This window comes from Dermacentor silvarum, chromosome 4, assembly GCF_013339745.2.
Source record: "Dermacentor silvarum isolate Dsil-2018 chromosome 4, BIME_Dsil_1.4, whole genome shotgun sequence".
Classification (NCBI taxonomy): domain Eukaryota; kingdom Metazoa; phylum Arthropoda; class Arachnida; order Ixodida; family Ixodidae; genus Dermacentor; species Dermacentor silvarum.
The window spans coordinates 79,955,405-79,972,073 of record NC_051157.2 but is presented as its reverse complement, the minus strand read 5'-3'; the positions used below and the strand labels follow the sequence as shown (position 1 = coordinate 79,972,073).

General features: G+C 45.7%; 1 protein-coding gene across 1 annotated transcript in view; it reads left to right on the top strand.

The window, feature by feature from the left end:
- The window catches only part of LOC119448719 (Down syndrome cell adhesion molecule-like protein Dscam2), a 136,037-nt gene that overhangs the window by 21,097 nt on the left and 98,271 nt on the right, over positions 1-16,669 (top strand). The window contains exon 3 of the mRNA XM_049666471.1: positions 16,181-16,486. Coding sequence (XP_049522428.1) covers positions 16,181-16,486 — 306 coding nt within the window. The remainder of the gene's footprint in view (positions 1-16,180; positions 16,487-16,669) is intronic.

The following is a 16,669-nucleotide window of genomic DNA, read 5'->3' as shown; positions in this document are numbered from 1 at the left end:
AGGGGCTCTGATTTTATTAGTCATAACCACATAAAGCCAACAAACAACGAAGCCAAAGAAAGCATCGGGGAAATTAAGTGTAGTTGAAATTGGAATGTAGAAAATTAATGAAGAAAAAGGAAATGAAAGTGGACGAAAAGATAACTTGTCGCCGGCGGGAGCCGAACCCGAACGAATTGATGGCCGTCGCCGTAGCACAATTGGTAGTGCAACGCACGCGTAATGCGAAGGTTGCGGGTTCGGCTCCGGCAGGCGACAAGTTATCTTTTCGTCCACTTTCATTTCTCTTTTCTTTATTATTTTCTACATTCCAATTACAACTAGTCTTAATTTCCCCGATGCTTTCCTTGGCTTCGTTGTCTGTTGGCTTTATGTGGTTATGCTTGTTACCAGTGTCGAAGAAACAGTTGAACAATCACCACCCTAAGCGATTATGCAGTTGGCGTAATGAAGCGGGTTCAGTGGCAGAGTCCTTTGGACGTACCCACGCGTTGACGTACGAAATAATTCATAAAAGGCTACTGCTGTAAAAAGATTTGGCTACGGTGAAAATAATCGAAAATCACACTGTATTACAACAATTCCGTAGAGTGCGATAAGAACCGACTAAATTAGCAGACATACCGCGAAATGTCCGGCTTTCCAGTATGGCGACGTCGGTGCCGGTGTTTAGGGGCGAGTGGCCCTGAGCAAAGTAATGCCGGCCCTCAAACGCGATTATTTCTCGCTAAAAAAGGTATTCTTTTGCTTCTCACAACGTTGAGAGCCGTTCCGAGGCACTAATCTGGACTAGGGGTTAATGTGGCCTTTTGCAAGCGATGAGCACTATACATACATGCGTTCACACGCTATAGCTCTTTATAGAAGCGGAGAGATGGCGCGCAGAACAACGCGGCAACTGCCATAGCTAGCAGCCAGCGCCCTCTTGAGTTTCAACTCGGGCGCGTAACAGATGAGTCGTCGCACCGTTTCATCTCCTCCTTCTCCTGTTTCCCGTTCGCGTGCGCGAGCCTAATTTACGTGCTTTCGCACGACAACGCCAGCCTCCTCTTCCTCCTTTCTCGCGCCGCGACGCGGAAGCCCGCCAACCCTCGGTTTCAGATTATATATCAGTGGTCATCTCTTCTCGCACCGCCTGACGCGAGTGGCCCCGCGAGTGAAATATGGTCAGCGCCGCCGGCCATCGCCGCAGCGCCGGACCTCGGTGAGCTACTGCCCGCGCCACACGGCAGGCAAGGGCTGCAAGCTGACGCCGCTTCAAAAGTCGTCACTCTGCGCGGTGCCCTCCCCTGCTCTCTTTCCGTAGGGGTCCTCCCCCCCTCCCTATACCCCCCCCCTCCCCCATATAGACTCTTGTCTCTCAGCACAACGCCGACGACGTTTATCTTTTATTTCTTTTTTGATCTATTTCCTCTAGCTTATTTGGCCCTCGCTCTTCATTCTCCGTCCGGAGTTTCCGTCGTGTCATGGCAGGCCGATAATAAATTGACTATATCGCGTTCCTAATTGGTAATTTATGAGCGAGATGGCAAGTGGAGAAGCGGGAGAGGTCGTGCGGTGGCTGAAACTGGAAGAACAGGCGGAGCTGGGTAACTGTATCAACGTCGCAAACAAGAGCCGCCACCGCCACCGCTGCTGCTGCTGCTGCTTCGTTAAGAAAAGTGATGGCAGCCAGGATATCTCAGCTAGCGGGAGATCGTGATTCGTCTTGCTTTCACGTTTTCATTGCTCGATTCAGCTGATAGCGCTGCGTTTTACTTCGGCATTTCTGAGACGACTGTTACTGGAAGAGAAAAATTGCCTTTTTGTTCCGCGGATGAGGTCGACACGTGCGCCGGCATGCTGATGAACCACGCCGTTGTGCAGACCGCAGAGCCGTTCAGAATTGAACGAAATCGTCGTTCTGCTTGGACATTGCTGCCGTGTGACGAGTGCGCGCCACGGATGTAATTACTTGCTACTCGCTTAAACTTCGTTTTCGTGTTTCGTGCTCCCGTGTTCTCAAGGTGTATACGATTAGTTATTTAAGGCTATTCTTAAGAGAAACATGAAGTCCTTAAAAGCGAGACCCAAGGTAATTGATGTTCGCCGTGTTGCCATCGCAGCGAGCCCTCTTAAATGTATTTCTCTTTTCTTTCCTTTTTTTTTTTTTTGGTACCAGGTTCGAATATTTTGTGCCCCCATTCCTTTTCTGGTTAACTGAACACTTCGGTTTTCTTTCCTAAACTATGCGTTCCTATCCGAGCACGAAATTGTGCAAATGTGTGTTGTTTAGTTTAAAGCCCACTTTCGCCAGATGTATTACTAGTATTATTTTCTAGGCTTGTTTAAATACACGTGGATTCTGTTATTGGCTTCTTTCTTGCGTCATATTGTAAACGCTATATCGAAAGTGCTTTCACTTTGGTTTATTGTTGAGCATGTAGACTAGGTTTGTGCGCAGGTTAGAGTATTAATCTCAGAAAGTCAGCCTGTTACAGCTGTAAAAGTGTACATTAATCTCGGTCTAGTACTCACACACTTTATTGCTCTCGCTTTATTTTCTCAATTTTGATGCCGTTTCTTCTTCGTCGTATCTGTTAGTTCTTATATCTTTTATACAGTGTACGTTGTACGGATGGTTCCTCTTTTTCGACCTACCCCCACCCCGTATCTAATGTTCCATTTAATTAAGTATATAAAACAGAAGAACAAGTAGAAGGCCAAGATAATCATGAAGAATAATATGTGTGTAACACACACAAAAAATATGCCATCACAATGGCCCACCTGCAATGATAGCGCTTCGCATTGCCAACTGGCCTGGTAAATAATAAAAGCTACTCATGATGAATTCAAACCGGTACGCATGTTTTTCCGTGCCAGTATGTACGTGCGTGTTCCTACACTAAGTGCATCAGATGCTACGTGTATGCACAGAACAAACTCCTATGTGCCTCTGAGACAAGAGTATCCGACAGATTGTGTCTTTGCTCACCTTTCACTATGGACCAAAAACACTCGATCGAGAGAAAAAAGCAACAAAAAAAAAGAAACGCAATGGCAAGGACGATCGAAGCATGCTGCAGCGCGTGTTTTTCACAACCGTCGCTGTCTGTTCTTGATGGCAGGAAGTATCAGTCACGTCAAGCGAGTCGCTCATAATGACTTTCTTATTCGCTGGCTCTGAATGGAACGCTGTCCAACCACGCGGGCCGGAGAAAGTCGTCTTATAATGCGCTTTATTTTGAAGTCATCTTTTGCTGACTTTTCCCATCAGCTTCCGAGTCGTTTGCTCCGATTTACCCATTCCGTGCAAACACCCACTTTGCAATCTCTCTCTCTCTCTCTCTCTCTCCCCCCCTCCCTTCATCATCCCTCACCCCACCGATGCTTCGCCCTTTCCGGCCTCCGTGTATCGCTATGATTCTACATCGGCACCGCGCATACTTGCACTCCTTTTTCCGGCCTCAGCTTTTATTGATTGGCTTTCCGTCCTACGCTCACTGCAGCTTCATTTGCATGACGGCCGTGTCGATGCGGTCGGTACTTCCGGTAACACGACTCCCTATCCCTTTCTCCTTCCCTTCGCTAAGCTAAGCTTCCGTTCCATTATATATATATATATATATATATATATATATATATATATATATATATATATATATATATATATATATTTGGCCCTGCCCCAAATGTTCGAGCTTCGTGTGAATAAAATTTTTGTGTGGTTTGTTGTTTTTGTTTTCACTTTCTATTTCCAACGGTTATTGCGTGCATGGATTTGCTAATCTCTATACTGCTTTTTTTTTACTTTTTTTTTCTTTTAAGTCACCCTCTTCCATTATTGCTATGGACTTCACTGCCTTCGCTTAGCCCCCACCAGTCCCTTGTGTGTCTTTTCTTAGTTTTCGCACACACGTATACTTATGCTGCGCCGCTTGATTATTTGCGCCAACGCCTGTCGTTTTCCGCCGGTGTCGTTTACCGTACCAGCTCCCGCTGCCTGCCCGATTTGCGTGCAGCGGCCGAGAGGCTGGCACTTGCGACGGCTATGCGCGTGAAAGGCGCCCATACGCGTTTCGTTCACTACACGACAAATGCATATATTTCTTCACTATAATATATCAATTTAGGGTAAGATACGAGGCGTGCAGTGGTGCTCGTAAATGCGCTAGATGCAGTGCGACAGACTGAACAAGCGACCCAACCTGCGTTCGCGTGACATGCTGCTTATTGTCAGGCCGTATGCTTCATATAGATTTCGCCATGAGGATGCGCAGACACTTCTTTCTCTAGGCTGTCACGCGTCTGTTAAGTGCAGATGCTAAGTGCACAGGCTGTTAAGTGCACATGGTACCGTTGTTCCTAACGTTATTGAGCAAGTGCTATAGCGTGGGCTTACAGCAGTCCGGAGGCCATTAATTACGGCATAAGCGATCGACTTTGGGCTAGTTGGCGTTGCAGTTGGACGGGGAAACAGAGCGTAAGACGAGGACAATGAAAGGTCAACAACGCATGCGCTGACTATGGCAACATGACGCCGTTTCGCGAGCACTCGTTGGAAAAGTCTATGCGTTCCCTTCTAACAGCACCACCGCGCTCTTAGGCGCAGTATAGTTTGGAACTCTATTTAGACCAAGTGTTTACCCCCCCCCCCCCTCTCAGATTACCCTTAAAGCACGTGAGTTATGAAAACTCTTATCTGTTACGATACATGCTACGAAATATCTGTGGGACGCCAGAGCTATACTGCGTCCAACCAACATTGAATGGAGCCAGAACAGTAATGCAATAGGTTTCATCTGTTACTTCCGCATTGGTGGAGCGCGAAGATGTAGGTCTCCTGGCACAGCACGCAACTAGTGACAGCGAGAAGGAGAGAGAGCGCATGTGTGCGTAAGTGGGTGGGTGTGTCGCCTGACGTGCGCGTGCCACGTGCGTCGAAACTCACCCGCTATTTGCTTGATTGTTTGCGCGCAACGGAGACGAACCCTTAATGACCGGCACGGTCTGCATTCATTTGGACGAATCTTTCAGTAAATGATAAAGTCTCTGATTCCCACTGCCCTGCCACCACCGCTTATGACTGTGGCATGCCGGGACGCAATATTGCAATCGCGCTGCACGTCTGCACGCGCGTAGGTCGATTGCGTGGGGAAGTGCATGGTATTCGTGGAGCTTTTGTTGCGGTGAATGAATATTGTCGGCGCAAAGCTTGATTTTTTCTCAGTCCACCGGAGAAATCAAAGTGCCTAGAATCGATTACGTATTTGTAGAACACTATAATTGCCGTAGTGACGTCAATGCTTTATTTATGATCCGTATTAGGGTGGGGGTGGGGGGGGGGGGGGGTAATTCTACGCACTGTTTGCTGGGTACTACCATCCTTGAAGGCAAATATTCGCAATGTACTACATATATACACGAAACTAAAAAAATTTGAGACAATTATTACCATGCCGCAAATATTAATGAAGTGTTGCCGCAGTCGCACCCTCCCCGGATAAACAAACACGTGACCCACATCGTATTTACTGGTTTTTACTGTCAGGTACCTAAACAACACTTAGCTCTCTTATGACAGCCCTCGAGAACAAAAATTGTCCGGAGTCGCAAAAAATTCGTGCATCGTCCCGATTTAGGCACCCTTTTGTTATCAGGGCGTACAAGGTTCCATTCGCGGCTATATTGTTAAATTGTTTCGCTTCACGTATACAGTAAAAAACTGTTACAACAAAGGTCTCACGCGTTGAAAAAATCCTGCTCAAGATTTCCTGTGAAGTTTAAGTAGTCAGGAACAACGGCTTAGCCAAACGAACGAACTGTTTTCTTCAATAAGCATGCCGCGCGCTCCTGCAGTACTACTTTCCACACGGTGCCCTTACAGGCAAAGCTTCTGGCGCAGGCTGACACCTATCTCTTCTTTTTCAACGCGATTGCAAGGTGGTCGCGGTAATTGGGGTCGGCTATACTCCTTGTCACAAAAGTATTAATACACGAGAAAAATTTAGGTACACAAGAACGGCACTATCAACAGAACACAGTTCACCTCGACTACTGCAGTTAACATGTGCACGCAGAGTTCATGAGACATGAGCGCGTGATTGATTTATTGATCCTTAAGCTTTTTCCATTCTGACGCAACACTCGGTAAATTTTGAATTCCTCGGGTTCTTTAACGTGTACATAAATCTAAAAGCAAGGGTCCATATTACAGAAAGTTATTACGCAAAAACTATTCGTAAGAGAAAATTCTAGCCAGTCACTATGTTAGACATATTATTAACGGCCTGGCTACACAGTGGTTTGTTAGGTTCTGTAGAAGCTCTCATTGTAAGTTCACCGTAAGCTAGCTGAAGAGCAGTCTTCCTTTACGGTCTGAATCACGCAAGTAGTAATGGCGGCACGGCTTCTCTTGGATGCTGTCACTTTTGAAGCGAGGCTATATAGGCCCTTATTTGCAAGCATACTCGATAATATAAGTTACTGATATGCGAAGGCAAGGGGACGGGGCTTAAAAGAGGGTTTGAAGAGGGGGGGGGGGGGGGCAATAAATTGTACCTCATTTTACATTTTGGACGCTTGCAGTAGCATTCATCTCTCTGCTCAGTAACGAACGACTATCCGTCCAGCCGCTCCCTTCGCTTCCTTCTCATTTCTCCGCCAGTGATATCAGTTGTCACGCTGTACGAAAACCACCCGCGTATTGCGTTACCGTGTTGATTAAAGAAGCGGCAACGGGGACGTACTCGATGTCTCGGCGCTCGCCTCCAAGACGGATCGCGCAGCCCGCTCGTGGCGGGCTCAGAGCAGCAGTGATTATTCCGGTCTGCCCACGTGATTAGGCACGGCCCGGGATCGACTTGCAAATGAGTCCGGCGCTTGGCTGCCTGCCTCTCTCGTCTTGCGGTTGTCACAGAGCCGCGAGCCGAGTCGCTCTTGATCGCTAGCGAGCGCGAGCTCGGAGGAAACGCTGCTGGGACTAGATTGCTGCAATGGGAGGCCGCAGCCCCCGCTATATCTGTCGCGCGGCGACCAATTCGAATTGCAAATTGCGACGTCCGGGAGAGCACTATACACCGTTGGTTTGCGCCACCGCGGCACGTCTCGTGGTGTTTCTTTTTCTCGGCTGGTAGGGTGCAGTAGTAGATCACGGAAATAGTTGCAAGTGTGTCCCTTCATCCTGGTTTATTTTTTTTTCTTCTTCTTCTTTATTTTTCCACGTTTATCGCAGCCTTCTCGATCTTTTCGTTTCTTCTGTACGCGACGAGCTGTTTTCAACTATAATGTGAGAACCTTATATGAGAATCTCGCATACTTGGCATGCTAGTGCGTGGAGAAATGCTTGTCTTTTTCCTTATGATATATATAATTCTGGAACTGACTTTAGCCGGCGTTTGAGGCTTTTACGGCAGAATGAGCGTCTCGGGTGCAACTGTGCCGTAGCTAACACGTGACAAGGGCGAAAAGCATTTCTCTCTTTTTCTTTTTTCTTTTTTTTTTGTAAGTGTGCGCACGCGCGCCGTGATTTCAAGAGCTTCTTTCAACCGCCATTTTGCTGTTGCATCGGTGGGTATTTGGCTGCACTCAGCTACAGAGTAAGCTCTCCCGATGAAATTTTTATTTGTGAAAAGGGCCTAAAGCTACTACGGGTTTTGTAAGCAACATTATAGTAGGACTTGTTTGTTCCATTTTTCGCCTTCTTGCCTTTCTGTCAAAGTGAGGAAGCGATCCTATGCACTCTTTGACTTCTTAATTTTTTTTCTTCCGCAGTAACGTCTGTGAGCAAGCATTCAATATTGTTTAGCATGGACAAGCGGAGTCAAAAGGAATAATTTAATGTCAGGCCCATCGAAGGCCTAAAGTCAATCAAACAGAGAAAGGTTGCTTGTAGCTTAAGCTCAACTGGGCTTCCTATTTACTGCTTCCTTACTTGTTCATCTTTAAGGCATTCCAAGAGAATAATTATCCAGTGCCGGCTTGTTCTATCATTTCTAGTATGCATTCATTCTGTACAAAAAGAAGCAGCCGGCACCGTGTAAAGGCACCAATATCTCCAAAATATTGCTGACCAATAATATCATTCATAGCAAATGTACATCTCCAGTCACGAGCAGAAAAAAATACTTAAGCAATCGGGCATGTGGCATGCAAACTCTAGGCACTTGCAGTTAAGAGGGTACTGTTCGAAATAGCATTCTGAACACTCGTTTCATTTCAGTCAATATAAATGTTTATTTATTCCTAACATTTCAAATTAACATTAATTAGGTGACAAGATTTTGCGCCTCCAAGCCGCAGCTTTGCAACGAGGGGCACTGTAGTCGGGGATTCCAGATTTCTTTTTTTATCTTCCATTGCCTTTCTTCACTGAATCACCCAACCGAAGCTACACCCCTGCTATTGCCGAGATCAACATGTAGAAAATAATAAAATAGGAGGAAAGCAATCTGGACATACATTTCCCGTCAGCTTATATCGACTTTCACTGAATTCTCAGTTAAGGAGTGGTCATGCACTACACTCAAAGCAAATATGGTTGCCGAAGCAGGGAGTCGAATCCGCGACCTTATACGCAGCAGCAATGTGCCACAAACACTGATGGTTTAAGATAAATGAACGTCGGAAGCTTTGTTGAAATTGAATAAATTAACTCTTTGATTGTTCCTGTTAGCTCGGGTGCTTCATGTTAGGCTGTTACAAGCGAACTTGAGAAACTACTTCTTCTTCTTCTTTCAGGGGTTTTACGTGCCAAAACCAGTTCTGATTATGAGGCACGCCGTAGTGGAGGGCTTCGGATTAATTTTGACCACCTGGGGTTCTTTAACGTGCACTACAACGCCTTGAGAAATTAGGGAAACATAACTAAAAGCTACCACTGATACTGCTTACACTGAAGAGGTGCTCGAGTGGCGTTTTTTTTTTTTTCGTTGTTAGCAGTTTTGTTTTCATTTTGAAGCGAAGCTTGTATACGCTAGCCTGCGCCGGCGATGTACCGCTAAAACTCCGGCTCCAGCGCCGGCTCGCCGGCGCCGGAGCCGGCGAGCCGTTCTAAGCCGTAAAAGTCACTAATAGCCGTTTCGCATCCACCGAGGACAGAAAGGGCACGAAGGGGTTTCGCGCGCGCTGCGCCCGCTTCGTTTCAGTCTCGGAAAACCGATGGGACAGCCGCGCATTGTGCGTACCCCCGAACAACAGGCAGCTCTCGCCGACGGGAGATCACCCGTGAAAGGGTGCGTCGTCGACAGGCGAGCCGCTGAAGCTGCGGCACTCTGCCAACGCCAAGCAGACCACCTGGCCTTCCCTTGGTCACGGTCAAGTTACTCACAAGAAACTTAACCGACAAACACAACGTGCACCCAGGACAAGCTTCGCTTGCCCCCATTTTCCGGTAGGGGAAGGGCCGACGATATTTTTTTTTTCTTTAACAGCGGAGCTGTTTAAACCGACCGCCAGTCCGTGAAGCGTGTACAAAAAACGTAACTTAACGATGGTGTCACCGCGCGTTTCCTAGCAACCACCTCGGGGAGCGGCGTGTGCTTCGCCTCCTCTCCGTGCCGGCAATACGTTGCCTTGACATGGGACGTTAAGGAGAGGGAAGGAGAGCATGCGCGCGGCGCGCGCTATGTTCGGGAGAGAGAAAAAGAAAATAAGAGCGTGAGAGAGGGAAAACGAAATTGTAGCAACACCAACGAGGCAACGCGCAGAGCTGCTGCCGACGCCGTCCGCGTTTCCCCGTTTCCCCGCGTTCGCGCCGAACGCGCGTGGTGTCCGTGACTGCAGCAGGTGCCTCTGGCGGTGGCTCGGCAGGTTACGGCCAGCCATATTGTGTGGAGGTTCAGCTTGGCCGTGACGTCACCGGGGAGATAAAGCTCGAAGCCGCCGCGACGGCGGCAGAACTCTCGTTGACTCTGTGACGAGTACATGTACCCTTGACATCGGACGACCAAAGAATATCCGGACACCCGAAGAAGAAGCCGCTCATCTTGAAGCGCGTCGCGTGGCCAAGCGAGAATCTGCGCGTCGGCGGCGAGCCGATTCGGAATACCGTGCCTAGCAGCACTTAGCATTTCCTAGCAAAACTTAGCCAAGCCTTGTAAAACCTGGAAGAAGCTACGTTGATCACCAGTTCTGCTGTTTACTCCAGCCTTGCACCACTAGTGTAAGCTAAGCTGCCCACGTTTTTTTTATGTATTCATACGCTTTCTATGCTTGCATTTCCAACCAGTTCATACACTCTACGTGGTGCAGGGCAGACCAGGTCCAGAGCTTAAAAATGAAGGCAGCACCGAAATAAAACTTGACAATACGAAGGCGTAGCATTGAACAATGTCTGCACTGTGGAGCCACGCCCGTGCTTCGAAATATTGTAAAAGTGTTTGCATAACAAATGCACGTTAGAACATCTTCATCCTACACCTAGCTGATCACAGCTGTTCACCGTCATTTAAGAGGTGTGTGCCGCGTGGCAGTGCCTAGACTACCACAAGCCTAATAAACCTGTAAAGTGGAATGATGTTGTGCCTCCTTCGTCATTTAAAAAAAACGGTGAATGACCAGTTTTACCAATTGCCGATTCGAAAAGGAACATCCCTGCAAAGCGAAATGGACACAGCTCATGGAAGGTTAAAGCACAGGAAATGTGGAACCTGAATATGTCACTGCTTTCCTAAGAGACACAAAGTATCAATAGGCATTGTTCCAAATTCTCTTTCAGGGGCCTGATCAATGTGGGCATCTATTTTTTTTTTTGTCTTAGTCGCATTCATAGATGGCTTTCGTTTCTTTTTCGTTTCTTTTTTTTTTCAGGCATAGCCAAGGTTTCAGGTTCTCCTTCTAAAAAAGTCAAATGTCTTTTTTTTTCTTTTTTTACGTAGTCACCAGCTTTCCTGTGCGTTCAAATCATGCTAAGTAGCACGTTTTTGGAACGCTCCCACACTGGACCAATTTCTAAAGCATGTCTTACATCAGTGTTAACGGGGTTGTCATTTGACATGGCTGATATACTCTATTGCAACAACGCTGAACCGTACTGCAGCCCCGAGTTCTTTGTGACATCTCGTTGCAGAGTAGATGCAGCAAATCCCACACCCCTTTACCAGTGTCCTTCGGTGATGGTTTATATTGAACACATTGCAGATTTCCTACACGGTGCTAGGCAAAACATGCAAAACAAGCCGGTTTTCCGCCTGTAATATGTTAGCGGAAAGTTATTCCGTTCTACTATTTGCCCTCTGGCTTTGGTTGTACCAGCTAACGACACATGTGGGACCAGTCGTGCTAACAAACCATCATCGGGGGTGGCCCGAAACTAGATCTCGACACGGCCGACTGGCCTTTTTTTTTTTTTTTTTTTTTTTGACTGAGGCTGTACGTTGGCGTAAGTGGCACACTTGTGGCATACCGGCGTAATAGCTGCACTTTTTCTCAGATCTGCAGCAACACTCCAGGAGGCAGCTACTGCGTAGATGAGCGCGTTCTTCTTGTTTCTTTTTCTTTCATCTGAAGACTTTTCTTCCGGAAGATCGAGCATCTTTCATCATCAATATGAATGAAACTATATTGCAAAATATAATACATGCTGCAAGGAAGGACGCTAGCTTGAAGAAACGTGCCCACGTTGCAACTATGAACGTAGTGACTATGGCGTTGCGCTGTTGAGCACGAAGTCGCAGGTTCAATTCCCAGCCGCGGTGGCCGCATTCAGACGGAGTCCGAATGCAAAAACGCTTTTGGTGGACGTTGAAGAACCCCAGTTGGTCAATATGAATACAGAGCCCTCCACTACCCGACGTCCCTCATGATGTCTAGTTTTGGGACGTTAAGCATCACAATTTCATAATTTCTTTTCTTTTGTTGCATGACATTAAGATGTCCTCCTTTATGTCAAACATAAAGACGACGCTCCTACACTAACAAAGTTTAGAAATATTTTTGGAGACTCCGTTGGGCCCCGAGTAAAGCGTAAAGCCATTGCATAAGTCGGGCTATTATGCTAGTGCGCCGTTTATTTAGACCAACGACTGTGAGCCTTCCGGAAAACCCACGAGACATGCGTTTATTTGTTCTTTTATTTTCTTGTGTTAACTTTCATCTACATGTTTGCGTTGTACGCTTACTCACATCGTATGGGAATGGCCGAGAGCCCGATGTGCGACTCCTGTATGTGCGAGGAAACCATCGAGCACCTATTGTGTACCTGTCCTCGCTACGACGTACAACGCCTCTCTCTCCGGATAACTTTAAACCGACTGGACTCGAGACCGTTCTCTGAGTCAAAGATACTCGGACCGTGGCTACACCCGTCACTGGCTCAAAAAGCGTTGCGTGCTTTAGTACAGTATCTGAAGTGCACCGGTTTAAGAGACCGCCTATAGTGTCCCTGTACATCGTCCCACGTGTACTCGGTGCTCATTCTCTCCCTATTTTTCTCTTTCCATCTCCCCTTTCCCTTACCCCTAGTGCAGGGTAGCAAACCGGATGCTCTTCTGGTTGACCTCCCTGCCTTTCCTCTCCTTGCTCTCTCTCTCTCTTGCATTGTTAGGCGGCCGCTTGTGCTAAAAGAAAACACGAACCCCTGATGCTTTTGAAGCGAGCTCCAGTGATGAAAGGTGCCGTCTATGTATAGCACCCACGTAATACCGTGACCACACGCACACGCGTTCACAGGCGTCGGCACTGCGTAATGTTACCCGCAACTATGACAGTCATATTTACTGATTAGCTCCTGTTTGTTTATTGTTTGCACAGATACATCTGATGGCTACCTCTCCAACCAAAGCTATATGGTGGACATTCATTGGGGCGTTTATGCTACCAGTGTTATTCATCCTAATTTGTGAAGAAAGCTTTAAAAAGGTCTACCATGAGCTGGCTCTAAGCCACGCGGCAAATGATGGGATCTCGTTGGCTTGGCTTTTTTTTTTTGCAATTATTCAACGCTTTCTTTTTTCCTCGTCTTTCAATGCCTGCCACGTGCTTATTTCTATTCACTGTTACTTCATCTTCTATGTCATGCTGGGCCTTCTCTTTATCGCAAAATTCACGCGTGACAGGTGCCTTCGCATGCTGTCAAATCCCTCTGTGTGTACGACGCCATTGAGGCAAAAATATGTCTCGTCGCACTGTTCCAACTTAATTTGCTATTCGTGGCCTCGTTTATCCTTGATACAGTCAAAAGTATTCATGCATAGGGAAGAAGCGGACGGCGCCGGATAACAAAAGTATCCCTACTTCAGAATTCTCATTAGTAATCTTTTAACAAATTATGTGATACGATAGTTTAGTTTCCACCAATTTACGCTTAACCTTTATTATTCCTTCTGTTTGATCATCTCGTACCTTTCCGTCTTCATTAAAGTGAAGCATTCTTTGGCTCATTCCAGGCGATGTGCGGTAAGTAGGTATGTTCCTGACTGGTCTAGTTTAGAATCTCTTGAATAGAAAAATATTTTTAAAAATTAGGAGATTTCCGATGGTGGGGAGAAAACCTCTGGCTCCAAGCACAGCAGTCCGGGGCTCTAACCCTAAGGACACAATCACATTTATTATTATTATTATTATTATTATTATTATTATTATTATTATTATTATTATTATTATTATTATTATTATTATTATTATTATTATTATTATTATTATTATTATTATTATTATTATTATTATTACAAACAAAAGCATAGCATTTACATGAAACACATCAAAAATCAATCATCAAGAAACTATATTTAAACCCAAATCCAGGAGCAAATAATTCATATAGGGGATTTACGAGCGCTCTAGCAAATCTCTTGAGTGGTTTCACCACTGTGTTAGGTCACGATCGCACGTATGTTCGCATGTCTCTCTCGTGCGAATGACAACAAGCTACTGGAGCGGAAGTCACGTCATAAATAGCACGCACGAGAGCATATGCGCGCGATCTACTTTCCATCTTTGCCGTGCTTCACGAGAAGGTCGTATAGACTGCACCACATTCGGGTGGTGAAGTCTATACGCTACAAAATCGCTGTGCGACATTGTACCACCTTCTAGGTCGACCCAGGACGTAACCGAGCAGGTTGTAATGTTTCTTATCCGCCGTAACAAATATATATATATATATATATATATATATATATATATATATATATATATATACAGGGTGTTTCAGCGAACACTTTCAAAATTTATTTCACGGTTGCCTGTGGCAGGTAGCCCAATTCTAGTTAATGAGCTGGTCTACTCGAAGAGGCGGACATCACTTGCACGAAAAATTGAAATGCATAATCGACTAATGAACAAAAATTCACTAATTAAGTTTTTAAATCTTTACCTGATGGCCCATATTGCAATTTAGAAATTGTAGCCATGTGGTTCGCGAGGCTGATCCACTTAAAATTAATTCTCAGGATGACACCAGTTTAGAGATATTAATTCCCGAACTTTGCGGAGAAATGCATTGGCGTTCCAGTTAATTTTGAGCTTCAATGCATGAAGTGACGTTTTGTTAAGAACCTAACTGGAACGCCAATGCATTTCTCCGCAAAGTTCTGGAATTTATATCTCGAAACTGGTGTCATCCCAAGAATTCGTTCCAAGTGGATCCGCCTTGCGAACTCCACGGCTACAATTTGTAAATGGCAATATGGGCCATCAGGCAATTAGTTCAAAACTTAATTAGTGAATTTCTGTTAATTATTTGATTATGCATTTCAATTTGTTGTGCAAGTAATGTCCGCCTCGTCGAGTAGACCAGCTCATCAACTAGAATTGTGCTATCGGCCACAGGCAACCTTTACGAATTTTTGAAAGTGTTTGCTGAAACACCCTGTATATATATATATATATATATATATATATATATATATATATATATATTGTCATGGTGTCGCCGTCATTCTATCGTCATCGTATTGCTCCTTTGGTCTCATACAGGCTCACGTCACACACACAGTTGTTTGCTTTACGCAAACACATTGGCTCATCTGGTAACTCTTGAGGAACCCCAAACGCTGTAGGATGACTAGCTGCCTGCAAAATGCTTCGTTTGCCATTGATTCCCACCGTTAGTAGGATCGACATTATTTTCCGTCATTTTTTGATCGTTTCTCTTGCCGATAAACTGAACCCCGTTTTTACCGTGGCTTGTACAATGCTTTAAACGCTCTTCCAGCTCCTTATAAAACGCAAGTATTCAAGTGCCGACTCTTACTTACTGTAAAGCGTGCTTTACGGATAGCTTGCGTGCTTGTGAAAAAGCTATTGTTGTTATGAAGGGGGTACATTACTTGTGTGTTCATAATCTCAAGGAAAAGCCGTACTACTTAAAGCAATTTTCCACTTTACAAAAAAAAAAGAAAAGAAAGAAACATGTGACACGCTATTACTTTTTCGCCCAGTTAGGCTTTCTGTAACTTATGAGTAAACTGCGAAAACGTGTCCTATATCATCTGGTTCAGGACGAACGTCGGGCCTTAAAAAGTTTAGCGCAACAACCAAATACATTTCTCTGCTCGGCAACTATTGAAGTTTTCCTCCAGGGCGAGAAGGAGGAGATAATGCATAGAGCAACAGCAGTTATATGTTCGAAAGTGGGTTTGCTACGGCCATCCTTTCGGTGATGCCGTCAAAGTCTGGTTGCCTCCTCATCCCACACGGACGATTTTACAAACACAAAATTCAAAAACACAAAGCCAGTTGAACTTGTTTTACCACAATCTATTTATTTTTTACCCTGTTTTCATTGCCCACGTTTGCTGTAATAACTAGCAATCTCCAGAGCTCTCGTCACAACAGTAGCCCATACATAAGCGATTAGATAAACCTATACTTTTAACCTTTCTTTTTACCCATGTTGGGTAGCCAACCGGACGCTGCGCCTGTTACATTCCCTACTTTTCTTCATGTTATTTTTTTTCTCTTGCTTACAAAATAGGAGTAAAGATTATCGTGCAATCGAAGTCGGAATGGATGACATGCGTGGAGGCACTCGAGTCACAGTTCGTACACCCGCGATCTATAGCGTCTTCAATGTTTAGTCAACAAATACTAATAATGAAAGATAATTGATTGATTGATTGATTGATTGATTGATTGATTGATTGATTGATTGATTGATTGATTGATTGATTGATTGATTGATTGATTGATTGATTGATTGATTGATTGATTGATTCCGCCACTCGATCCGCCACTCGACTCTTTCTTTTCCCCACAGACACGTCCAACTACCTGCCTCCTCGGATCCGCAGACTGAAGCAGACGGTGAAACTGTCTGCCGGCGACCCGCTTCGACTGGCGTGCGTGGCGCAGGGATACCCGGCGCCCACCTACCGCTGGTACCGAAAGAAGGACTCGCTCACCATCCCGCTGGGCTCCAGCAGTGGAAGCGGTGGCAGGATACGCGTATACCGGGGCTTCCTGTTCGTCCAGTCCACCATGCGCCAGGACGCCGGTACTTTCGTGTGTGTCGCCAACAACACGGCCGGAGAAGATCGCGCCCTCTTCGAAGTCATCGTGACCAGTGCGTATTACGGTCTTGAGCATACCCGCACGCAACTCGTGAAAAGTTATGCAGTCCTCGTAATTAATCACGTGGTATTCGTAGTTTTGTTAGGATGCCACTTATTTCTTTCCCAAGCGGTAGCGTTGGTGCTAAATTATTTACTTTGTAGAGTAGTAAACTACTAGTGCACGTTACCCATTG